The 27661-nt window shown below is 38.9% G+C and overlaps 1 protein-coding gene across 2 annotated transcripts in view; it reads left to right on the plus strand.

Moving 5' to 3' along the window:
• The window catches only part of LOC122811573 (ras GTPase-activating protein nGAP-like), a 580578-nt gene that overhangs the window by 409583 nt on the left and 143334 nt on the right, over positions 1-27661 (plus strand). For both annotated transcript variants that reach the window (XM_044083499.1, XM_044083500.1), the window contains 2 exons: positions 7579-8127; positions 25574-25718. In XM_044083499.1, the coding sequence (XP_043939434.1) occupies positions 7579-8127; positions 25574-25718 (694 nt within the window). The remainder of the gene's footprint in view (positions 1-7578; positions 8128-25573; positions 25719-27661) is intronic.

Genomic DNA, 27661 nt, shown 5'->3' on the forward strand with positions numbered 1-27661 from the left:
AGTGTTATAGAGACAAACTGGACGATCATTTTGGGTAATAGAGAGCTAATGACGGTCCTAGGTACAAAACCTACTTTTACTTATAAAAACACGACTAATGTGAAAAAGATGTTAGAGTACAAAAGTATTAACAGGGAAACACAGACTAGAATAGTAAGCAACAAAAAGGGAACTTTTTCTTGCAAAGATTGCAAACAGTGTAGATATATTATGAACACGTCCTTTGTAACTTTAAAACATTTGAATAGAACTTTTTGGGCTAAAGAATATAACAATTGTAACAGTGACCATGTGGTTTATTTAGCCACATGTGTCACGTGTGAAAAATACTATGTAGGTAAAACAATAAGATGCTTAAAAAGACGTATATATGAGCATACTCTGGCCATAAAAAACAAAGATATAAACAATGCATTGGCAAGGCATGCTGTGGTATGTACGGACTTTAAAAAGTTCGAATTCTTTGTTTTAGATAAGCTTGAAAAAGGAGTGTTAAAAGGTGACATTAATAACAAACTTGAACAAAAAGAAACATTGTGGCAGCTGATATTAGGCGCTGATACCTCGCCTGGATTAAATGATTCTATAAATATCAAATGTTTTCTATCAAATAGATAAAACGTTTTTGGAATGTAAAATTTTAGAAATGTTTTGAATTGATAAAGAAACGAGATATTAGTTTAGGAATTAATTTGAAGCTATATATTTTTACGATATTTGTCATATGTTAAATTAATGTACAGATGATATTTGTTAAGCAAATAATATAAAATTTGATCATAGTAAATTATTAGTTTTACTGCATCAATATTAGTTATAAGTACTAGCAAAGTGTTGAATAACACAATTATTATTCATTTAGAATTTACTACTATATATATGTACACATGTGTGTGAAAAAACTTTTTTAGAGGTAGGATTATGAATGTGAATATGGGAAGGTTTCCAATGTATGAGTGTGAATGTGAATGTATTTCATGGAGTGTGGATGTTGAGAGAGAGTAAATATCAACACGATACTTTTTTTTTTGTGTGTAAACATACACATAAAAGTAATGGTCACATAACAATTTTGTTATTTACATAATAGATTTTTTATTTTTATTTTTGGATTATTTTGATATAATAATAAGAAGATTTTTAATATAATGTATTAATTCTTTTTACATACATAAATGAAAGAATTTTAAATAATAATGTAAAAATGAAAAATATTATGAATACAAAAAGTATGAGACTAACATGACATCACATCCTGTAAAGTATAAAAACGGGAACATGGGAGAGTTCCCGTTTTTCTGAGGAAGTCCATGGTATGAATAAAGTGGAAGAAAGCGCTAAATACTATCTTTTCATTGTCGTTTTTCTGGCATCCTAAGTGTGAACCGTTTAAATATTTCACTATATCACCGCCTACTCAGTAGGGCTGGTTTAAGAGAGACACCACTATTAAGTCCTGGGTATTCATATGCATCCAAAGAAACAATCCATTTTAGCTCAGACATCTCAACAACATTATTAAAATCACCTCTTCTAATATGGAAATGCAAAAGTTGTAAAACTCTGAATTTAAAAGAATTGTGTCCTGCAAACAATAAGACATGATTAGCTAAAGCATTTGATGTTACATGGTTACTTATGTTGCCTAGGTGCTCAAGTACCCACTCCCTAAGTTGTCATATGGTTTTTGCCCATGTAGAAACTATCACAGGAGCAGCAGGTAGGCAAATATACTAAATTGCTGCTCCTGCATGTCACCACAAATCTGGGTGTAAAAATGTGTCCTGTAATGGGATGTGTGAAACAAAGTTCAGTGGATATGGAAGAGCATGCCTTGCAACTGTGGCAAGGAAGCGTACCAACTTTCCCTATAGGTATATGGGGTGGAGGCCTTGGTCCATAACATAAAAGTCTTTTGATAGACATATCATTCCTATAGGTGAAGGAGGGGTACTCACCCACTATTTGTCTCATCTTATGATCAGCTAAAAGGACAGGCCAATTCTTTCTTATAATATTGCAGTAATGCTGTATATCACTAGAATATCTAGGGTGTTGGGCCTCTCCTGACCTTCAGTTACTGTTCACGGTCCTTCTACTAGAGGAAAAATACAGGGTCCCTCTGCCTTGTCGTTGTTGCAGAGTAATATTCCTAGCATTAACTATGTGCATCTGTGAGTAACCTCTCTCAGAGAAGCCATTGCTCAATCTATATACAGTTTCCCCAAACACAAGGTCATTAGTACATAGCCTAGAAGCCCTTAAGCATTGACCATTAGGTATGTTAGAAAAAATATGCGGGGGATGCATGCTGGAATGATGCAGAAGCCCATTCCTCCAACAAGGTTTCCTATATAATTGTGTCCCTAAAGTACCATCAGAATTCTTAGAAATGGTGACATCCAAAAAATCAATAGAAATAGAAGAATAATTAACAGTAAACTGGGGAAATCTGAGGTACTTTCAAGATACCTAACAAAGTCTGAAAGTTGCCCCACATCACCTTCCCATAGGAAAACAATGTCATCCACAAACCTGGCATAGTATTTTACATGATGGCTAAACATATTACTGCTATGTACATTCTCATTCTCCCACTATGCCATAACCAAATTAGCATAGATATTGGCACAGAGGGTGCCCACAGCCACACCTAGTAGTGGGAGGTAGTGCTGGTTCTCAAACAAAAACAAATTATTATGTAGAATTAAATCTAATAAAGTACAAACGACAGTCACCATGCCATGCGTGAAATGACCATGGTGGGAAAGAAAGTCTCAGCATCCACCCCTGCCTGATTGGGGATAACGAAAAGTGTTTTAACTTCCATAGTTACAAGCAAAACATCAGCCAAAGAAAGGGAAGCATTAGCTACAGAGCTATATAAACTAGATAAAATATGTTCAGTATCCTTCAAAATTGCAGATCATCCAGCAAGTACTGATTTGAGCTGCATTTCTACAAATTTAGATAAAGGTTCAGTTACCCAACCACGTCCCGAAACAATAGGACGCAGTGGGGGATTAAGGTTGTCCTTATGGATCTTAGGCAATCCGTGTATAACAAGAACAGAAGGATATTACTGTACAATTGCAGGCCGAAGAGTCTATTAGTATCAGACCAGCAGACAAGGGAGTGGTCGTTGTGGTACTTAATAGAACTGATTACCTAACAGGTATGTCAGCTAGGTTAGATGACTGTTCTACTTACAGTAAGATTTCTGGGAGAGAGGTGGACAAATGCATTAGTAATGTTAAGAATGACCTTTATGACTTTCTCATGTGTGGTTTAATAGACCAAGACATATGAGTTTTTGACTGTTGAATATCCTGGGTGCGCACATTCCATGGAATACGTATTTAATAAACAGAGTGCTTTCATTTGTTCACAGTAATCCGAATTTCATCAAAATTAGAAGAGCCAGTTCAAGTTCCTGAATTTTGTACTACAACAAAATCACGTGATCAAATCAGCACCTATTAAATTCTAAGGCCAGATAATTAAAATTTTCCTTTTAAAAAGCATTCATATAACAAAAACATATTAAGACCATATTTAAAAAACACATAGGAAAATAATATATGGCTACCCTGCATTTGACTGAACAGATGTTTGTCCGACAAATGCAAGGGTGTGATTTAATGTTGACGGTATGGATGGCCCAGCAGTGGACATAATGATGGTATGGAATATCAATACAGGTAAGTGAGGTTAGGAAGGTGAGTGTGTGTGTGTGTGTGTGTGTGTGTGTGTGTGTGTGTGTGTGTGTGTGTGTGTGTGTGTGTGTGTGTGTGTGTGTGTATGTATGTGTGTGTGTGTATGTGAGTTAGGGTTAGGGTCAGGGATGAGTGAAGTATGGGTGTTGTGTGCTTGTGTGCATGTTTATTTTAGGTTAAGAGTAAGGGTTAGGTTAGGGGGTAGGGGTAGTATTTGTTTGTGTGTGAATGTCTGTGTGTCTGAGTCTGTTTTGGGCACTGGCAGTGTTACAGGAAAGTTTTAATGATATTAAAGTGTAGGGTTAGGATTGGGAGAAGGGGCAGCATTAGGGTTACCACCCATTACTAAGATGGTCCAGGATGACAGAGTAACTAGAAATATGTGAAAGGTTTTCCAGATGGGTCCCTACTGATTTGCGGACACACAAAATGATGAGTGCAGACACGCTGGAAAAAAAAGACCAAATACACAGAAAAGCAAATTTTGAAAATTTCTCTTCCTATTTAAATGTCTGTTTGCAGAACTTATATATCACCATACCTTGGAGAAAAGGGAATATTCTGAGATATGGCATCTGAGACTTGGTATATAGAAGTCCAATCTTTCAGCCATTCGGTCTCTGTACTTCAAGACTCAGTGTAGCGGGTCATGACATTTCAAATGGTTACCTCCCAACCTCCCATATACTTCAAGAAAGATTGGCGTTGTGTCAGTATGTGTACCTTAAAGGGATAAAAATTACAAGGCTATTTTTCAAAGTAAGATCAAATTTTTGATTCTAAATGTCTCAGCAGAATGTGAACACAGCAATCAATGCAAATGTATTAATCATGGTGAAAACTGTTATGATACACCTCAGACAATTTGTTGTGCCTGTTTCTAGTAGTAGCTCAAGTGTTGTAGTGTACATAGCATGTTTTGTGATGTGTGCAGTATTGTAGGACTGGTTGACATTCAGAAATCTATGTTTCACAATTTATTAGGATGCACTTGCAGGTGAATCTAACAATGCAAACACATTGCTTTGACATTCACTTTCATGTAATGGATTTTAAGAATTCAAATTCTCTGTCACTGTTGTCGTTTAGAATGCTAATAGAAAACCTAAAGCCAAGAAAGAATTTAAGAGGAATAAATACGGTTGTTAGCTGCAGTTAAATGGACACAGTCCCCTCAAGATAAATGAAGAAATTGTTATATTTTTTAAAGGAGAAGATTATCACATTGATTATTTTTGAGTCATGTGAATTTGACTTTTTATGTATTTAAATGAGAACTGTTTTATGAAAATCAGAATCTGATAAGATGGGAGCAGTAACTGGGATTTAATAAAGTTTGTAAGCATTTGGACATTGGTTTGGTGTCCCTTAAGGGAAAGGAAATGATGTAATTTAATCTACAAGTCCAATTTGTGCTCAGGTTTTAAAAGTGATAATTGTTTTACAGTTTCATTTCTGATGAATTTCTGAGATGAAAGTGCTTAACCAATTAACTATTTCAAACTATAGATTATTACTGATGCACCTTGGAGTGTTTGTCTGATTGTGGTCGCTGAGGTACAGTTTTGGCTAATGCAAATCTCGTTATTCTAGCAGCTTTATAAGCATTTAAGATCAGCATTTAAAATTGATCTAGATTTTGGCTATTGTCCTCCAATTATATTTGGCTTTTTCCCTGATTCTTGTGCTAAAAGACTGAGTGGAAAGAGTGCTTTTCTGGGAGAAGGGGTAGCTTTTGAGCAGGTGTTTCCCAAATATACCCGATTTTTGTCTCACATTTTTTATTACTTCTGAAATTTATGGTTGAGGAGTACAATCAACAAGTAACGGTACACATTTGAATTTCAGAGTTGATATCCTTTGGAAAATGCATACCAATGGGAAATCTATTGCAGTAGCAACTTTCTAAGTATATAAGAGAATATTTAAAAGAAACATGTTCCTGATTTTTGGGACTTTGTCTCCCATTATCTATCCCTGATGTTGGGTCTTTGCTCCCTTGTTATTTTTGGCTTTTTTCTCTGAGTTTTGTGCTTAGAGGTTGAGAGCTATGTTTGCGCATTTTATGAAATTAATTAAAGTCCGGTAAGGCAAAAAACTGTAAATGACAGTATGTGGAAATCACAGGTGATACTAACATTAACTTTAATAAAATAAACAATTATTCTATTAAAATATTTTTAGCATCAACTCTGATTTCCATCATATTTTCTTTCATTGTTTTCAAAATCTCTTTGATATGTATTGTGTTTCCACTATTTTACTATAGTCAGTTATCTGATATGTGCACAAAAACAAATCATATATATATATAATTGCTGGGTCTGGGCTCTCTGTGGGTGAAAATGACTGTCTGCTTTTGTTTGGTCATTGTTATAGCTTTGCAGTGATAATGTGATTTTTGTGAAGCAACTAGAATACTTTATTGTGACTACTGTTAGTGTGAAACCATGCCAAAGAACAGATATTGTGTACTTATTTTTCAACACAGTCACTATCAAGGGTATATATAATCAACTTGTGGCTCTAACTGCTGGGTGGAGTAGAGTTCTGTTTGTGGATGAAAGCATCTTACTTTCTTGTCCTGTGCTAATTTTAAACAAATAAACTGGGTTTACGGTACTAGTGTGCATTTGTGTAAAGTTAAGTTGCTGTATTTTATTGTGGCTATACTGGTTACTATGTTTTTTAGTGAAACAAACTTAAAAAATATTACTATGACTGTTATTTTCATCAAAATCAAATGTCTGAGGTGTGCCCTGTTAGGAAAATGGCTATACCTGTTGGGTGGGCATGACGGGCTAACCTTTCTGTGGGTGAAAGTAATTTATCCTCATTTCCACTTCTCACTGTATACAGTATTAAGTTTGTTTTTGAAGGACTAGAGTGCATTTGTGGGAAGTAAGCTGGGATATTTTGCTGTGACCACTATGTGTTTGGGTGAAACAAACTTGAAAAACATGAATACAGACCATTACCTTTTATTATAATGAGATGTCTGAATTGAAGTTGGTTAACAAAATATCTTGAGTAGGGGTGGAGAGACATCTGTGGATAAAAGTAATGTTGCCTGCTATTATATGTTCATTTTAAAAAGTCATTAAAATAGAATTGCAAAACTAGTGTGCACTCATGTGAGGTAAATTGCTATCCTTTACTGTGGTAATTACCTGCTGTGTGAAACTTGAAATATGTTACTGAAGGGAGGGGGCATGTTTTGAATACCACCCAGGGTGCAGGATACACATAATCTGCCACTGGATAGATGTACAGACAGACAGAGAAAGAGAGACAGACTGATTATACCAGACTCAAAAGTCACTGAATAACCTAATCTACTAGACATTTTTTTAGTATGTTTACTTAATTGCATCTCTAGAAGACACATGGTCTGGGTGAGTTGTATGAAATGTACAGCACGAGTCTTGTTCAGACCAAACTAAAATGACTGAAACAGCTTACAAACATAAGGTGAAGCATGTTTGCCTCCATAGCCTCCATGTAGGAATTAATATTCCCTAGAGTCATGAATTTCAAACAGTCAGCTCAGACATCAATACACCTCAAAGAAAAGGGTTTTCTATCCTTATGATAACCTCAAATAATAAAATTTTAAGCCTCATTAGTATTTTGACCACTTATGTAAATACATGAATATTTCACAATGGTGAGCTTAATGAACAATCTGTTCCTTTTGTGAATAAATCTATGCATATCAGAGTAAATATACTGGATAGTGGCATTTAATTTTCAGTGAGCTGTTGTATTCCACATACATCCTGTTTATGAACACTGAACACAGATGAAAAGTAAAAGGAGAAATATTGTACATAATTTTCTCTTTCCTTTCTTCATCTATTAGGATAACTGTGAACGAATAGAAAATATGCTGAGTCTCTGGGTTACGGAAGCCAAAGATCTGACTCCAAAGAGGAAGTATTTCTGTGAAATTCACTTGGATGGCTCCCTCTATGCTCGTACTACAAGCAAGACCTGCAGTAACAGTATGTTCTGGGGGGAGAACTTTGAGTTTGATAACTTGCCATCAGTGCAGGAAGTCACAGTTTATATTCTTAAGGATGAGGACAAAAAAAAGAAAGATGTGACTCCTGTGGGAAGTGTGACTATTCCAACATCTGAAGTAACTTGTCGTCAGCACTTGGAGAAGTGGTATCCAGTTAGTGATCCTGGACCTAACAAAGAGAAAGCTGTTACACCATCCATAAGAATTAAGGCCCGCTATCAGAATGTAAAGGTTCGCCCTATTGAACAATACAAGGAGTTTGCTGAATACATTACCTTTCACTATAAAGACTTATGCAGTGACCTCGAACCAGCTATATCAGTCAAGTACAAAGAAGAGTTAGCATGTGCTTTTGTTCATGTGTTACAAAGCATTGGGAAAGCAAAGGTAATTAAAAGTCCAAGTGTGTGTGTATGACTATATGTGTAGATGTATGTATGTGTGTGTATATATGGGTCTACTTCTAAATTTAGAAATTTCAAAATGTCAGCTTTCTTACGGTCGAGATCATAAGATCGAAGTTTGGAAACTTTGAACTGTTTAAATGGAGCTTGCTGTATACTGTGGAACAGTATATTTACTGTTTTCTTCACTGTATTGTGATCTTGGAGTTGGTATATTTAATTAGCTGGGGGTGTGGAGGGTGCAGGCAAAAAATGTAAAACATATTTTTTTGTTTTCATTTTCATTTAAATTTTGAAGTTTCAAAATTTCAATCTTATGGTCTCTACCATAAGAAAGTCACCGTTTTGAATATCAAAACAAATCTGAGTTGCTTGAGTCACCACTACTCATGTTTTGGAATAATGACAAGAAACATAGCTAATATAGTCCCTCCATGACAGAAAATATTAAAAAGGAAATGCTGTATTATTTTAAGTTTACAAACAGTTTGCCTTAGAGTGTCAAATGTTTAGCACCTACTTTAGTAATGAAGTCTCAGCTAAGATGTTGTTGTTGCGTCTTTTCCCAGTTAGGGGTTGCCACAGCGGAACTCCGGTCTGCTAATGATTGGTAGTTGATTTTTACGTGCCGAGTTACCAGCCCTGACGCACAACCTTCAACGAAGGTACGCTCATTCACGCATGTCTCCACGCAGAACACGCTCTAGCTGAGAATCGAACCGGACAGCGTCTTACTGTGAGGCGACAATGCTACCACTGCAGCACTACCGCGGGTGAAGTCTCAACTAAGTGATTAAGTAAAAAGGCAGGGTAGTTGCTAAAGAATGTATACATAGGTGAAAAAATCACAGTTTGCATCACACATTTATACAGAACTGAAACTTTATAATAGCAGTTCATACATCCTACTTAAGGAAATGATTCTATTAAGGCAGTTTACATTATACATTGTATATACTGGAATTGTTTTGTAATGGCAGTTTATATCACACATTGTATGAAACAGACTCAATTTATAGGCTACTGTACAGGCAGTTGAAAGAAATTCCTCAAGCATCAGTAGCCAGAAGAAAAAATGATGAGGAAAATAATGTTGATTGCTGTTTCCCATAGGAAATCATTGCGGTGCAATTTCTATGTGTGCACTGGCAACGATTCTCTTCCTTTGGAAGATTTCATCCTTCTTTGAGTTGATGTGACCATGGAGTTGACATGTCCAAGTGCAGGGAGTGTGGGAGAGCTTGCATTCTTTTGTTTTTCAAGCATTATTTTTTGCCATTTACAATGCTCAGGGTTGAGTAGTTTGGCAATTCATATCAGAACCCATTTTATGACAATTTACATCATGCATTGCACTAAATGGAATTGTGTTAGAATGACAGTTTACACCATACATTGTACTGCGTAGAATCATTTTATAATTGCAGTTTACATTATGCATTGTACTGAATGGAAGTGTTTTATGATGGCAGTTTACATCACATATATACTGAACAGGATGAATTTGTAAACACAATTTATAGCATACACTGAACTGAATGGAAGTTTACTATGCACACATTATCACAACAAAATATAATCTTCCCGGCACCAGGTGATGGTTATTTTATTAAATTAATGAAAATAGATACAAGTAAAACAAACTTACAAACCAGGGCTTTCAAAATTATGCTTTATCAGGTTATCTGAAAAGCCCACCAAACTAGTTGATTAATTAGTGCCCTGCCATGTGACATGTTCAGAAAGACTGCAACAAATCAGTTTAACATCCAATAATATGTATGTATATTTTATAACACATAATGCATATTAAAATTAGTGTTTCAATGTTCTATGCTTAAAGATCAAGTGTAATTTTTTTTTATAATTTCTTTTAGTTATAATTATGCCTTCAACTTGTAAAGTGGGCTTTCCTATTCTAAAATGTGTAGATTTTAGTTTAATTACTTCAATGGACCTACATTTATTAAGTTTCAAAAACTGTTGTTTCTGTTTACTGTATGCTGAACCACTGTGCAGTTTCAGTTATTTTCTGATTCCTTGTCAAACAGCCCCGACTTCTGATGATGCATTAGAACAGAGGAACAGTTTGTAGTGGGTAGGCATGTCTTTTTTTTCCTTTTTAAAGAACTTTTTATTGCATTTTAAAACAGAAAAAAAATCAACACATTTGTAACATAAGTAATTTAAGACCACATAAAACTATCGACAGAGTGCAAGACAGAATAAACATACAAACCCCATTAAAACTTAGCTAATAAATCTTTAAGCAGCCATGACAAGTGTTTGAGTAATATTTGATGTCTTAATACAAGTAGTTAGCAATTCTATATTACATACATTTTTTGCTCAGCCAATAAATTCAGGTTTTATGTAGTCTGCAGCAGATTTTATTAAAAGTAATCAGAACTATTCAATTAAACCTGTTTTTCAGACAGCAGCTCTTTTTAGAATTCTGGTAAGTTCTAGTAAAGGAAGCAACAGGGCTTAGTGGCTATCATTGTCGACTCATATTTTTGGGTTCAGATACAGTTATTGTCTGGATGGAGTTTACATTGCTTCTCCATGTCATCCATTTGCTCTGGTTTCCCATCTGCCAAGACATGCTGTTTAGGATTACTTGGTACTGTAAATTATCTGTGTGTGTGTGTGTGTGTGTGTGTGTGTGTGTGTGTATATGCATGCAGTGGAATGGTGATGCAGACAGTGGGTATCACATTTTGCCCATTTACCAGGATAGGCTGTGTATCACTGTAACCTTGAATTTTCTATAGTAAACAATTTATTCGCAGGATTCATTGGAATAGGCCAGTCAGGCTGACTTGCAGTTACCCAACTAATCACATAGTTCCCATTTGAAGTGTAACAGTGCATCTCACTGCTTAATCTGCAGGAACAGTTTGTTCCAGTGGTAGAGAATGTACTGAATGATGAATTTCTCTCCCCATCACATTTTATTTATCTCTTGATGAATATTTAGGTCCCTGGTTCTGGAATTTGTGGAACTATAAAACTTGTGGAGACATAAAAGATTCAGGATAACTGAGCCATTAATGGCACAGAAGGCAAGATATAGAACTACCCCTAAGAGTTTCTAAGATAATGAATACGTACACTGCTGTCAGTCTCTCTCAATAGCTCAAGGTCTTTAAGCCAATAGCTGTTTTAGTTAGGAAACTCTGGGATTTTCCTAGCTATTTGACATGTCTAATGAGGTACATCCTGAAGGGGACATTGTACTCACTAATTAACCTAATAACTGCTGAATATAAAGGAATAATGACCTCTGTAGATCTGCATGATCATCCCTTATCAATTAGCTGTTCTGACACCTTCTGATGATGCATTAGAGGTCATCCCTTATCAATTAGCTGTTCTGACGCCTTCTGATGATGCATTAGAGGAGATTGTCAGATTGTGTTCTATAATCCCAGTACTATTTTCATTTTGAAGTGGGGTATTGTCCATGCTGTATGTCAAAGGAAGGGACTGCCAACCAAATGTAACAATATTGCAATTTCTGCATTTAAAAATAGCGCCAGTTTTCAGTATACTTGCTATTTATGAATGTAAATTCTTGCTGAAGGTTTAGGCTATTGAGGGAACTTGATAATGCCTCCCGGTTTGCAGTCATCGGCAGACTTAGCCATAGCCTTAGTTTTAGGCATGGACATTAGAAAAGTAAATGATGAAAATAAGCCATCCCAACACCAAACCTTGGGGACACCTCTGCTTAGCTCAATACTTTCTGAGGCACCTGCAACTTGCACAGTGTGGGTTCTCCCAACACCAAACCTTGGGGACACCTCTGCTTAGCTTAATACTTTGAGGCACCTGCAACTTGCACAGTGTGGGTTCTGCCAACACCAAACCTTGGGGACACCTCTGCTTAGCGTAATACTTTCTGAGGCACCTGCAACTTGCACAGTGTGGGTTCTGCCAACACCAAACCTTGGGGACACCTCTGCTTAGCGTAATACTTTCTGAGGCACCTGCAACTTTGCACAGTGTGGGTTCTGCCAACACCAAACCTTGGGGACACCTCTGCTTAGCGTAATACTTTCTGAGGCACCTGCAACTTGCACAGTGTGGGTTCTGCCAACACAAAACCTTGGGGACACCTCTGCTTAGCGTAATACTTTCTGAGGCACCTGCAACTTGCACAGTGTGGGTTCTCCCAACACCAAACCTTGGGGACACCTCTGCTTAGTGCAATACTTTCTGAGGTACCTGCAACTTGCACAGTGTGGGTTCTCCCAACACCAAACCTTGGGGACACCTCTGCTTAGCTTAATACTTTGAGGCACCTGCAACTTGCACAGTGTGGGTTCTCCCAACACCAAACCTTTGGGACACCTCTGCTTAGCGTGATACTTTCTGAGGCACCTGCAACTTGCACAGTGTGGGTTCTGCCAACACCAAACCTTGGGGACACCTCTGCTTAGCGTAATGTTTTCTGAGGCACCTGCAACTTGCACAGTGTGGGTTCTGCCAACACCAAACCTTGGGGGCACCTCTGCTTAGCGTAATACTTTCTGAGGCACCTGCAACTTGCACAGTGTGGGTTCTGCCAACACAAAACCTTGGGGACACCTCTGCTTAGCGTAATACTTTCTGAGGCACCTGCAACTTGCACAGTGTGGGTTCTCCCAACACCAAACCTTGGGGACACCTCTGCTTAGCGCAATACTTTCTGAGGCACCTGCAACTTGCACAGTGTACGTTCTCCCAACACCAAACCTTGGGGACACCTCTGCTTAGCTCAATACTTTGAGGCACCTGCAAAGTACAGTTGTGTACACCTACCATAAATGTAGATGTTCGAGTGTCTTCACTGTTGCAGTCATGACTGTAGGGTTCTCCCCTGCTGGCAGGCAGTCCTCGGTCGGCCAGAATCCCAAAGTCTGGGTCCGGCGTCAGCTGTTCAACCATGCTCCCTGATGTCAGAGCGCCAGGAGTACAAAACTGACAGCCAACACCATCTTCTCCAGTTTTTCTTGCCCCAGATGTCAGGAGTCCCAAAATGAGAAAGGTCCCATATCCTTTGCAAATACACCTCAGAAGAATGGTGAAAAAAGGAACCACACAAAAGTAAAAACAAGAGGGGACAGGAGGGAGGGAAACCCAGACTGCAACAGTGAAGACACTCGAACATCTACATTTATGGTAGGTGTACACAACTGTACTATGTTCATCGTGCTTCACTGTTGCAGTCATGACTGTAGGGTAGAATCCCAAAGCTGAAAGAAAGGGAGGTGGTCATAAAGAAGAAGGGGCAGCTAAAAGGCCCTGCAAGACTGCATAGGCAAAGCCTGCCCTAGACTTAGAGTAGAGAGGTAGATTGTAGTGCTTAGAAAAAGTATGCACTGAACTCCAAGTTGCAGCTTCCAAAATGTCTTTGGTAGGAACTCCCCTGAGAAAAGCCACAGAAGTGGCAGCAGCTCTGGTGGAATGAGTCCATATACTCCCTGGGATTTGCTTTCCATGGTGAGAATAACAAAATCTGATTTCATGAGCAATACATTTAGAAATGGTCTGTTTTGAAATGGCTTTACCTTGGGAACTTGAAGCATAAGAAACAAACAATTGTTGGGAACTTGAAGCATAAGAAACAAACAATTGTTCTGATTTTCTGATGTCCTTGGTTCTGTCCAGGTAAAAACGTAGTTGTCTGTGTACATCCAAGGAATGTAAGATCCTTTCCCCTTTATTTTGAGGAGTGGGGAAAAAAGTTGGCAAGTGGATAGTCTGATTTAAAGCCACTTTGGAAACCACCTTAGGCATGAAGGTAGGATTAGTCCTCAAAGACACTCTGTCTTGATGAAACATAATATAAGGCTCCACAGCCATAAGAGCTTGTAACTCTGAAACTCTCCTAGCAGAGGTTAGGGCTAACAGAATAGCTGTCTTCCAAGATAAAAACTTGATGTCAGAAGAGGCGGCAGGCTCAAAAGGAGGCAAGGTTAGTTTTTCCAAAACATAGTTGAGATCCCAAGCAGGAATGGGAGGAGATCTAGGAGTTCTTAAGTTCCTAGCTCCTCTGAGAAACTGTCTCATGAGCTGGTGGGAAAAGATTGGAGGGTCTGTATTATAATGAGCAGAAATAGCAGAGGCATGTATCTTAATGGAAGAGAAAGAAAGGCCCTTATGTAAGAGATCTGTCAAGTAAAGTAAAATTAAAGGAATGTTCGGAAGAAGAGGATCAGAATCCTGAGCCTGCATCCAGGAACAAAATCTTTTCCATTTTCCTGCATAAGATTTTCTAGTACTAGGATGTCTGGCTTCTAAAATGACATCCATAACCTGCTTGGGTAGGAAAGAAGAAATCAAAGGCCCTGGATTAACCAGGCCGCCAGGCTGAGAGTTCTGATATGAGAGTGTAGAACCTGACCCTGATGTTGGGACAGAAGGTTCGGAGACTGAGGTAAAACCCAAGGGGGCTCTAGACATAGGTTTTTTAGAGCTGGGTACCAAAACTGACGAGGCCAATTTGAGGCCAGCAAGATTATCATCTTGGGCTTGTCCTGTTTTATCTTTAATAATACCCGTGGAAGAAGAGGAAGAGGCGAAAAGGCATATCCCGAAAGGTTCCTCCAACTGAATGATAGGGCATCCACTTTCCAAGCTTCTTTGTGGAAAGTCCTGGTGCAAAAATTCTGTAGTTGATGATTGAGGTGGGATGCAAAGAGGTCTATGTGAGGACATCCCCAGACTGCTGTTATCATCCTGAATATTTTGGTGTCCAGCATCCATTCGTGTGGATCCGAAAGGTTTCTGCTCAGACTGTCTGCCAGGAAGTTTAGCTTCCCTGGTAGAAACTGAGCTTGAAGGTCCAGATTGCAAGCCAGAGCTGTGTTCCATAGATCCATGGCTAGTCTGCAAAGGGGGGGGGGGGTAGGAATGAGATCCCCCTTGCTTGTTTATGTACCACATAACTGTGGTGTTGTCTGTCCGTATTAGTAGTTGTCCTGGATGTAAAAGATTCCTGAAGGCCAGTAGAGCTTCCTGGATGGCTAACATTTCCTTTAAATTGATATGCAGGTGCTTCTGATCCTTTGTCCAAAGGCCCTGCAGACAATTGTCCTGAAAATGGGCTCCCCAAGCATAATCTGAGGTGCCCGTGGTTAGAATCTGAGTGGCAGGAGGCAGACAGAAGGGTTTCCCTTTGTTTAGAGCACATGCCCTGGACCACCAAAGAAATTCCTTTTGAAGGCAAGGCAGGACGGAGATCAGTATGTATAAACTGTGGCAATGCTGAGACCATACACTTTTTAGGTACCACTGTATTTTCCTCATGTGTAGTCTTGCATATGGTACGAGAAGGATGCAGGAGGCTATGTAACCCAAAGCCTGCAGGAATCTCCTTGCAGATAGCGGAGTTAAAGTTGCCAAGGTTTTGAAAGTTGAAGCCAGCTGTAATTGTTTTTTGGATGTTAGAAATGCCATCTGGGTTGTGGTGTTTAGAAGAGCACCCAGAAAAGTTATCTGTTGTGAGGGTGTCAAATTTGACTTTTTTGTGTTTACAGAGAATCCCAGGAACTTGAGGAGGTTCCGAACAAATTCTAGATGCTGGAGTAAGACATCCTTGCTGTCTGCCTGAATTAGACAATCGTCCAGATAAGAGTACATTTGAATTCCCTTGAGTCTGCAGTAAGCTACTACTGGAGCCAGGCATTTGGTGAAGACCCTGGGTGCAGTAGATAATCCAAAGGGCAGTGCAGAGAATTGAAAGTGCCTCGATCCGGCCTTGAACCAGAGGTATTTTCTGCATTCCTGCCTGATGGGAATGTGTAAATATGCCTCCTTTAAATCCAATGTTACCATCCAAGCATCTTTGGACAGCATTGGAAGTAGAGTAAGCATCTTGAATTTTGGAATCTCTAGAAAGGTGTTAAAGACTGACAGATCCAGAATGGGTCTCCATGAGTTTTGCTTCCTGGGGACTAGAAAGAGCCTTGAGTAAAAACCTTGTCCCATCTCTGAAAGTGGAACCAGTTCTATGGCTTTCATAGCCAAAAGAGCTTCCACCTGGTTTAAGGCCTCTGTCCATTGATGTTTTGGAAGGTCTGGCCATCCGCTTGGCCTTGGCAGGGTATGAAAATGGAATTTGTAACCTCTTAAAACCACATCCAGAACCCACTTGTCCTGGGTTATACGAGTCCAATTTTGATAAAAAAAAGAGAGAGTTTTCCTCCGAGAGGGGCTTCCAGGCAAGAAGTTCCTGCAGCCCAACAGAGGGAGTCATTGAGTTTGCTTCTTATGAGTTTGTGACCTGTCCTCTCCTCCCCTAGGGGTGGAAGCAGTCCACTGCCTTGGTCTATAAGAACCTTGTGTTTGAGGCCTTCCTCTGGAGCGTCTATATCTACCCCTCTGAGGCCTGTCTGAAGTGGGAAAGGACCAATTTTTAGAAGGCCAATTTCTGCTAAATCTTGGTGGCTGTACTTGTAAGAAATCTTTAACTGTTTGCATGGATTTCGCCTTATCCTCCATCTTTTTAATCACTTCTTCAGCTTTTGATCCAAACAAAACATTATGCTGAACAGGAGCATCCAATAATTTAGCTTTTACTTGTTCTGGCAAATTTTGTTCCTTTAGCCATGCATGCCTTCTAATGACTGTGCCGGAGGCAGCAGCCCTACAAGAAGCCTCCAAGGCATCAAATCCACAGTGTAAACCATGCTTCCCAACTTGCTCAGTGGCATGCATTAAGTCATGTAATTCCTTATCATCTGCACAGGCAGAAATGGAAGTAAGCTTTTGTTTTAAAACAGACAAGAGAAATTGCTGGTATTTCAGCATATGAAACTGACAGTTTAAAGCCCTAATGGACAAAGTAGCAGAAGTGTACACTTTTTTGCCCCATCTTTTTTTCTTAGATTCTGAATACTCCTGTCCTTCCCAGTGGAAATGTTCCCTCATTTCATGCAAAGTTTCCCCAAAAGAGAAATCCTCAGGGGGAGAAGCTGAGGGAATGGATTCCTCAGCATCAGAATCCTCATAAGGAGGGAAAGAATATTCCTGGTCAGAAGAGGAAACTGAACACACACAAGCCTGATCAGAGGAATCATAATAAACATCCTGCCTTGGCCTTTTTATCTGGAGGGGGAAGTGAACCCCTAATCATAGTAAGTAAATCCTCTGCCATCTTGAGTAACTATTTCTGTGACTTGGGAGCCGGTTCAGAAGAGGCCTGTGTTGCAGTCTTTGATTTAGAAGGAGTCTTTGCCTTTGCCTTTATTAGAAGCTGAGTAGGCCTGAAAACCCCTTCGGAAGCCGGTACCTGCACAGTGGCTCCGGACCCATACGAAGGAGCATTGTCCGAAGGTCCTGCAATAGAGATATTAAAAGGCCTGGTTGGCTCCTCATGAGAGTCCGTTTCGGCCATCGGTTTTGAAATGGCCGATGACAGGGGCTGCAAAAGCGCCCCACTGACGACGGCTGAACCTGAAGCTGGCTCCACTTGTGCGCTATCATCAGATTTGGACCTTGGAGGCCTGTCTTTATTCTTGCGACGTTTGTGAACTCCGGTAGCCGGAACCGCATCCGATTTTGTAGAAGCGCCTACCGAAGTAATGAAAAGCAAAATCGTACCTTCGTTTAATTGTGCGTTGATTGAATCTAGCACAAAACCGACAACTAGCTACGTTGTGGTCAGGGCCTAAGCAAGGAATACAGTAAGAATGAAAATCCTTATGAGGTATTTGCTTCCCACATGAAATACAATTATTAACTTTTTCTGACATCGGACTGGAGCAAGAAAAAGTTTCCCCAACGGGGTACTTAGCTTTGAGTGAAGAAGAAAGTCTTCGGACTGAATTTTATCAGAAAAAAATAGTCAGGAGTCAGCCGACTGGCACTTGCAAACTGCTATCACCGCACAGCAAGAAAGACTGGAGAAGATGGCGTCGGCTGTCAGCTTTGTACTCCTGGCGCTCTGACGTCAGGGAGCATGGTTGAACAGCCGACGCCGGACCCAGACTTTGGGATTCTGGCCGACCGAGGACTGCCTGCCGGCAGGGGAGAACCCTACAGTCATGACTGCAACAGTGAAACACGATGAACATCTTGCACAGTGTGGGTTCTACCAACACCAAACCTTGGGGACACCTCTGCTTAGCTCAATACTTTCTGAGGCACCTGCAACTTGCACAGTGTGGGTTCTCCCAACACCAAACCTTGGGGAAACCTCTGCTTAGCACAATACTTTTTGAGGCACCTGCAACTTGCACAGTGTGCGTTCTCCCAACACCAAACCTTGGGGAGACCTCTGCTTAGTGCAATACTTTCTGAGGCACCTGCAACTTGCACAGTGTGGGTTCTCCCAACACCAAACCTTGGGGGCACCTCTGCTTAGTGTAATACTTTCTGAGGCACCTGCAATTTGCACAGTGTGGGTTCTCCCAACACCAAACCTTGGGGACACCTCTGCTTAGCTCAATACTTTCTGAGGCACCTGCAACTTGCACTGTGTGGGTTCTCCCAACACCAAACCTTGGGGACACCTCTGCTTAGCTTAATACTTTGAGGCACCTGCAACTTGCACAGTGTGGGTTCTCCCAACACCAAACCTTGGGGACACCTCTGCTTAGCTTAATACTTTCTGAGGCACCTGCGACTTGCACAGTGTGGGTTCTTTTCTTTAGTCAGGTTGCCATCCATCTTACTACATTGGGATCTATATTGAAGCATTACGCTTCCTTATGTTTATACGTACTTACTAGGCTACTCATCTAGGAGGATCTTTAGAAGCCTAGTCTTACATTCTCATGGTAGTTTTTAGCCCTTATATTTTGCATAAGAATAAGCAAACGATGGCCAAAGAAGGCTATGTTGGAACATTTACATGTTTCCCTATCTATGAGGGACAGGGATGCCAGATTTGTTTATTTATTTTACATTTGTTTACCAGGGAAAGTCCGACTGGATATATGTCTATTTTCAGCGGAGGCCCAGGGAGAAAAGCTCCAGAAATCAGAGTACAAATACATTAGGAACAATAGAAATTACAGCTATCCATCCATTAATATAAATTACATTTGAATAGAGAAGTACTTTTATTTATGTGGCGTGGAAGATGATTTCACAGAAGTAGTATTCTTTGGGATTTAGGGCGGCCACGGTGGTGCAGTGGTTAGCATTGCTGCCTCACAGCAAGAGGTTCTCCGGTTTGATCCTCGGCTGGGGTGCCTTCTGTGCAGAGTCTGCATGTCCTCCCTGTGGTCGCGTGGGTTTCCTCCCACATCCCAAAGACATGCTGCAGGTGGATTGGACACTCTAAATTGGCCCTAGGTGTGCATGTGAGTGTGCCTTCTGTGGAAGGTTGGGCACCGGGCTGGCAACTCGACACTGTAAAACTCCACTGCCATTCAATGTGCAGACAAGGTGATCCGCTGTGGTGACCCCTAACCGGGAAAAGCCGAAAGAAGAAGAAGAAGAAGAAGTATTCTTTGGGATTTAAACATATTCCTCTAACATGTTCTATTTATTTTGAAAAAGAGATTGAGATCCTTTGAGTGGTTGTTTATTATACCAGTGCACTTGTGAATTTGTAGGAAGTCTGACAGAATAGGGTCTCTTGAAGGTCGATACTTGAGGCAAAGTTTGCCTCTCAGTAGCCTCTCTGATACTGAGAAAAGGGACAAGGTTTTGAGATACTTTGAATAATTTTATGTTTTTTAGTGAGAAAAAATTGTGGTCATTCCAGCTGACAAGAGTTTGGACAATATATACCAAAATGGCATTAGAGCTAATGAATGGCCTAAGGAGCGATGAGTACAGTGGATCAGTTTACATCCCTGGATCTAGATGCAGTACATTCAGATATAAGCTGCAGGATGAAAAAGGGTTTCCTTACAAAAATGGATGCATGGTGACCAAAGGACAGCTCAGTGATGACCAAGGTTCCTAGGTACCTAACTACAGGACAAAATTTGCAGAGGTGTGTAGTCCATGTGATAGTTAAAGGAGGAGTCATGCTTGCCAAAGGATACAATTACATAGTTTTTGGCATTTAGTTTTAGCCCATGACTGACACAGTAATTTCTTCAAGACAGGCCCTCTTGGAGGATTTTGGTATCCTCCAGTGAGTTTATAACAGCATGAAGTCTGCAGTCATCTACAAACTTGGTCAGCCAGAATCCCTTAACATTAGCTTTGACCTCCAAGAAATAAATGCCAAAGAGGAGTGACCCGAGGACTGTACCCTGGGGTACACTGCTAGTAACAGGTCTTTTGGGGGAGGTAGAGCTTCCCACCCTAACTGAGTTTGATTTGTGTGCCAATTTGTAAGAAGCTATGAGCATATGAACCTATACATTTTAAAAAGTTGCATTTTGTTAGGTGGTCTTTTGAATGGTAACAAATTATCTTATTTTGATGTAAAAAGACCTGATAAGGTTAGGTGGAATTACTGTCAATTGAAAGTAATCATTGTAGCATATTATAGAAATGCACAGACTATAAATTTTATATACATCTGCTCTAGATGATTGTCACTGTTGAAGATACCCCGACCCCATGTGCAAAAATGGGAAAAGGGGGTTGTGGATGTATGTGTGTGTGTGTGTGTGTGTGTGTGTGTGTGTGTGTGTGTGTGTGTGTGTGTGTGTGTGTGTGCATATTTATATCTATCTCTCTCTCTCTAGATATATATATATATGTATATGTACATATATGGAGAGGGAGATGGTATGTATGTACACACGTCTGTCTGTGTATCTGTTTCTATGCATTGATTCATAGATATTCCAAGACCACATGCTGCACATCATTTCTCCACTAGGGGTGCAGCAGTCAATCCTGAAGTAAACGGTACATTTGTGGCTACCCATAAAGTTATCTCGGTTGCATTTAAAGGAAGATAGTGAGTTCCATTGTGTAACATGTAGGGAAAGTTTAGTCACAAGCTTTGAGAGGTGCTGGGTTATAAACCTGTTCCTCTGCAATGTTGTATTTACCTTTTGCTGAAGATTTAAGTCCTTGGTTCTGGTATTACTGGAGATAATGGACTTACTGAGATACAGGAGGTTGAGGACAAGTACGTCTCTAGTTTTAAGGTAAATGAGACAGTATCTCCTTTTAAAAGTTTCTAAGACACTGAATAAAGGAATGAAGCTTTCAGTCTCCCTTTGGGGTCTTTCTAATTGCTTGAGATGTTTAGTGAGGTACACCTCAAAGGGGGCATTGTACTTGACAATTGCTCTAATTAATGCTACCTGTAAGTATAAGGGAGCAACTACCTCTTACACCTTGATTATATTCTGTTGACATTCAGTCGGGCTAAATAAAAGGATTTCCTGACAACCATTGTCACATGATGATCAACAGGGAGACTGTTTTCAAACCAAAATCCTAGGTCCCGGACTACATTTTCATTTTGTATTGTAGCTTTGTTGATACAATATGCTGATGGGGAGGTCTGTCTACCAAAACTGATGATGATACAGTTTTTGGCCTTTAGTTTGAGAACATTTTAGTACAGCTACATTTACTAGAGAGAGTTAATTCTGGAACGTTTGGGTGTTAGAGTGTAACTTGACCACAACTTTCAGTTTGCAGAAGTCCTGGCTCTCTGCTTGGACATCTGAGAAGTAAATGCCGAAAGAAGAGGACAAAGAATAGAGCTTTGACTGAAATTACTGGTCACTTTCATACTTTCTGATGAGGCCTTGAAAATTGTACTTTGCGAGTCCTGTCTTTCAGACAGCTTGCTTTTCATCTTACTACATATGGGTCAAATTTTAAAGCATTTATTCTATGATGCCAGCATGGGGGATGGTGCTGAAGGCCTTCTCCACATCAAGACAGTACATGTGTACTGCATGACCACCATCTATAACCTCTATAACCCCTTCAGAAATGTTTTCCAGATTTAGGAGACAGGATATGCCCATCACAAAGCAAAAATTTGGGGGATCACCTCTAATATGATTCTTGATATTGTAGATTATGAGGTTAGTTATAATACATCCCATGGCTTAATATCTTCCATGAATTTGTATTATGATGTTTGTAAAGCTGAGATGTCTTTAATTACCTGTCGGTTGTAAGGCCACCCTTACACAAGGACATCACCACTGTAGTACACCACTAATCAGGGACAAAGCAGTAGCTAAACATAGGTTAAACAGTTTAAGGAGTGTGTCTGGAGGGGTACGTTTAACATTATTAAACAACCAGATGCCATATTGTCATATTCTAGGAATGAAGTATTTTTGGTCTTGTTTCGTGCATTCAGTAAATAATCTTTATAGATAATTGCAGGAGCAAGGGCTTCAGATATTTCAGGAATTTGAAAAGAACTCCCTTGGTTGTCACTGTGCACTAACTTTGTTTGCAATGATATTGACAATACCTATTGCGTCAGAATAGGAGATATCATTATGAATAAGGTCAAAATAATGCAAGTTATTGTCTTTTAGTTTTCTAACGCAGCTAAAGTAGGATTTATAATTTGGCTTCAGAGGCTAGCCTAGTTTTGTGAGCTCTTTTAGTGGACCTTGTACTGCTCTTCAGTTTTATGTTTTAGAAGAGGGCGTTTTGAGCTACTGAATAATTTAAACAGATAATAATAGTTTCCTTCCTGCTTTGTATGTAAACTTTATTTAAGGCAGTGGACCACCAGAGTAAATTTTTTTGAATTTCCCATGATGCTTGGCTCTGGTAGGGACTGCTAAGCTCTGTGCATTTTCCTAAATGGGTGCAGAATTCCTTAGTGAAGCTTGTTGCTGCTGTACCAAAGGCAGGGAAGGTGCAGTCATAACTGAATTTTGATATTTCATCATACAGTAGGTTGGAATTGGCACCTCTGTGTTCAGTACTGTTTGCTGTAGGGGATTTTGGAAGTTTAAAGAAGACGACCTCAAGTTTCTGGTTACATTTCACTGGGTAATGAGATACCAGAGGAGTAGTGCAAAAAACAGCCATATTTATAAAAATCAGTTCAAGAATGCTGTGCTGACTTGCAGGTTTATTTACCAACTTCCCAAGAAAATTTTGCTTAAGTCTAAGAACTTTTAGGCATATATATTACATCAGAAGTATGGGCGGCCACAGTGGTACAGCAACAGGTTCTCCGGTTTGATCCTCGGCTGGAGTGCATTCTGTGCGGAGTCTGTATGTCCTCCCTGTGGTTGCGTGGGTTTCCTCCGCGTGCTCCAGTTTCCTCCCACACCCCAAAGACATGCTGTAGGTGGATTGGATACTCTAAATTGGCCCTAGGCATGCATGTATGTACTTCCGTGGAAGGTTGGGTCCCGGGCTGGAAACTAGACACTGTAAAACTCCACTGCCAATCATGAGCGGACAGGTGATCCATTTTGGCGACCCCTAACTAGGAAAAGCTGAAAGAAGAAGAAGATATTACATCAGAAGTAAAGGTGCCCCAATTTATTGAAAGTTAGTTAAAGTCACCAAAAACAATGCAGTTTTGGTAATAGAGAGCTCATTTAGAACACTGATGAATATTGCATGTTCATGAGGGGACAAATAAGGCATTCTGTAACAAGCTATTAGTTGATAATTCATGCTGTCTGTATTGTCCTGTAGTTAATTTTCTGGGTCCATGGGGATCTGTCTAGAGGTAATATTTCTCTGATAAATGTAGGGAGTCCATCACATTTTCTCTTGGGGCAAAAGGCCTGAGAAACAAAATAGCTGCATTGAAGGTTTCTTTACAATTAAAGCAAGTGACAGTAACTATGCAGACATCAATGTTTTATGAAGCAGGAGTGTCTTAAGATCAGGCAATTTATTGTTTATGCTTCTAGTATTGAGGAGATCCACATCAATATCATCTTATGTCTGGACTGATATGTTGGAATGTCCATCAACTGGACTCTAACAAAGACATGGGGAAAGTTTTGGAACAAGAGGTGCAAACCATCCTTGGTGAAACAAGCTGGAATGTCATGCATCTCATCCAATGCTGATACTTATTGGTACCACCCCCCCCCCCCCCCCCCCAGGAATGAACCCACTATTTAACCAATTATTGAAGTCAGTTATTTATTTTTTGTATCAAGGCCTCATTCTAGGCAAAGGAAAGATTCTACTCAGGACTAGTGTCTTACCTGCATTTGTTACACGTATGCAAAGTCTAGAAGTGTGTGTGTCTGTCTCTGTCTGCATGTCCCTTAGGGTTTTACATATAAAAGTTGTTCACTCTTGCAACTGCAACTAAAATGCATAGACATATCTGACAAGAGTCAGTGTCCTTTAGACCTTTGTAGCACTGGAAATCCTGGCACTTGAAGGACAACTCACTGTGACCATGTCCTTGACTGGCCTTGGAAGTGATAAGTCAGTGTAATGGACAACACAGTCACATATCATTAAAACATTACTATTGCTGCTGTGGTTAAAAGTAGTATGTTTGTAGTGTTCCTGCTCAGGGTAACTTTATGAGAGGTATGCATGAAGTAAACCAGAGGCCTGATTTTTGCTGAGAGGTGATGGCCCTGTAGCTTTGGCAGAGACTAAGTTTCAGTCTCAACACAAGCCACTTTGGTGTGATTAGTGGAGGATTGTACTAGAATGGTATGAAGCTCACAGGGCAAGGGATATAGTCGAGAGGGAAATCCCCAGACTAAATAGGTGTTTATACCTTTCACACACATATATATCTACTAAAGTTAATATAAACTGCAATAGATTGACACAAAGCATCCACCACAAAACAAAGGCTCAAATTTGGGCTAGGCTAAAGAAAACTACTCTTTTACAAATGCCCTATATATCTATATATATCTATCTATATATATATATATATATATATATATATATATATATATATATATCTATATATCTATACATATATATATATATATATATATATATATATATATATATATATCTATATATATATATATATATATATATATGTATCTATATAGATCTATATATATATATATATATATATCTATATATATCTATCTATATATATATATAAATATATATATATATATATATATATATATATATCTATATATATATATATAATTCTTACAGGGGTTTTCTCCTTTTACCCAAGTCTTGGAGGCCAAACTCTACCATATTCATATGATAGAAATACAGCTTCCTACAGGTTAAATAATAAAATAAAAACCTGAGAAGGATCTTACTTCCTGTTATCAACTACTTATGTTTCAGCACACTTGTTGTTTGTACTTTTTTTTGATTTTTCAATTTTAACAGCATAAAAGCAGTTTTGCAAAAAGTAGGATAATTGAAACAGAATTGAGTTCTAAGGCGTTTTGTCAAAATAAAGGTATAGAATAACTCAAACTGAAGTTTCTTGGCAGCCATCTAACGCATCTTGGTTAAAGTCTGATGAATATTTTGACTCCTTTCCTTAATTCTGAATGTACACACAAAATGTGATATCTTGAAGTTTTTTTTAACAATTTGAATTCTAATTCTAATTGTTACAGGATTTTGTCATTGATTTGGGAATAGCTGAAGTTGACCGATTTGATGAAAAGGAGTCACTTATCTTCAGGGAAAACACACTTGCTACCAAAGCTATTGAGGAATACATGAAACTTGTTGGGCAAAAGTACCTCATTGAAACATTAGGTAGGAGAATCTAAAGCTATTATTGCTATTAATATTATTAAGATAATTAACTTTTTTTTATAGCAAAGTGAATACAGAATGTGTAACCAAGAAGAATACAAGAGATGCTTTTGCAGGGGGACAGACCCCTCCCCCGGCTCCTGCATAACCCCACATACTATAACAACTTGTTGTTTGCTGTTCCCTGTGGTTGTGCAATTTCATAGGTGCTGTTTATAAATAAGAGTGTGTGTAAGGACAGGAACTTGCCTTCTTGCAAAAAAAAAAAAAAAAATGAAAACATTTTGTAGTGTTTACTGTGATGTCCATAGTGTGACATATTGTAAGTCTGAAAAGAGGAGTTCATGATTTTAAGTACAGAAGAATTCAGTTATTGTAGTGCCTGACAGACTGGACTTTGTATGCTGTGATACAAAACAACATGAAGTAAACCTGAGTAAACAGACCTTGGTTACCACCAAACTGCATCAGCTTACATCATCTAGCTGAGAGTTTGCTCAGTAGTGCATTAGTTACACTTTTGTTTTAAAATACAATGGACTAAATTTAGGCATGGACTAATGTTATGCATCAAAGTACATTTTTTTCTATCCTGAATAGATGAAATTAGTTGACCAAATGCACTGGTTAATGAAAAGAACAGATAGTTTGAAAAATGAAAAAAATGTATAAAACATTTGTAGATACTGCATCCTGTACTTCTTTCACGTAGCAAACTTTACCATCAGCACAACTCGTAAAAATAAGTATTTCACATTTGTAGTTGTCTTGAAGTAAATAAAAAAAAAATAAAAGGATTTCACTAAGTTAGCTGCAGCAACCTAGCAGGCTGGCTATGTGTGGTAACCACAGTAGTGTAAAAAATTACATGGTTCTGTTATTCCAAGTGATGGTTAAAAGCAAAGATTAATTTATTACGCTTTTGAATTAACTCCCATTTTCATACTTTAAGAAACTGAAGATCTTTTTACATTCTAGAGAATGCATATAAACGTGAAATGTTTTGTTTATTATTTCAAGCAGCAGTAAAGCGACTTTAATAAAATCACTTTTGCAGAAGTCAGACTGCCATTTACACTTAGGTTCATAGGTCAGTACTAAGCTAACTGCCCTTATGGGCCATTTTTAAGCCGAGCCAGTTACCCCATGTCAGAATCAAACCCTGCACTTTGTGTTTCTAAGGTAAGCACCTTAACCATTATTGCTAACTTCCCACCCCTTCATTCTTTGTGGAACCTCAGAAAAGTGGGTACTACAACTGCTATTGTTGACATGTCTCTTGTTAATACTAATTAACATACCGACTCCAATAAAAACAGGTTTAGTCTTTTGTAAAATAGTTTTATCATTATATACCTATCTTGTCTCAGCAAGTACTGCATCAAATACAGTTGTGTTTTTCAATGACAGATGTGCCTTCTTTGTGTATGGATTTGTCTCTGAACTGATCTAACACCTGTCACATTCACTGATATTTGCCCCAGTCCAGAATCCACTTGCTTACACAAACAAGATAATTTAACCAGCTGGTACTACGGCAGAGTGACTTAAGACTATGAGCTGCTGAATTAGATTCACCCTATAGACTTGCATTAAACTCCTGCAAGTATGAATCTGAGAAATTATCTTACCCCGAACAAAGCTCCAACTTACCTCTAAAAATACAACAGAAAACTCCTGCAAAAGCAATCAAAATAAACCACTTAAAGCTACTAAAGCTACTAAAACCACTTTTGCTGTGGATGGAACACCCGAGGCGAGGAATGTGAGCCAGAACTTTATCTGTAATCAGTATGGTTAACTGGAATGTTTTTAGTAAAGATCCATAGATGCTAAGATTTCTTTTTCGGATGACCTTTATTCAGTTACATACAATCCATTACTTTCATAAGAATTGTTTGATCTTTTAAAAATCCATAAATCCAGATGAATTTGAATTTAAT

This window comes from Protopterus annectens, chromosome 9.part0 (assembly GCF_019279795.1).
Source record: "Protopterus annectens isolate FY-2018-M chromosome 9.part0, PAN1.0, whole genome shotgun sequence".
In the NCBI taxonomy this organism is placed as follows: Eukaryota; Metazoa; Chordata; order Ceratodontiformes; family Protopteridae; genus Protopterus; species Protopterus annectens.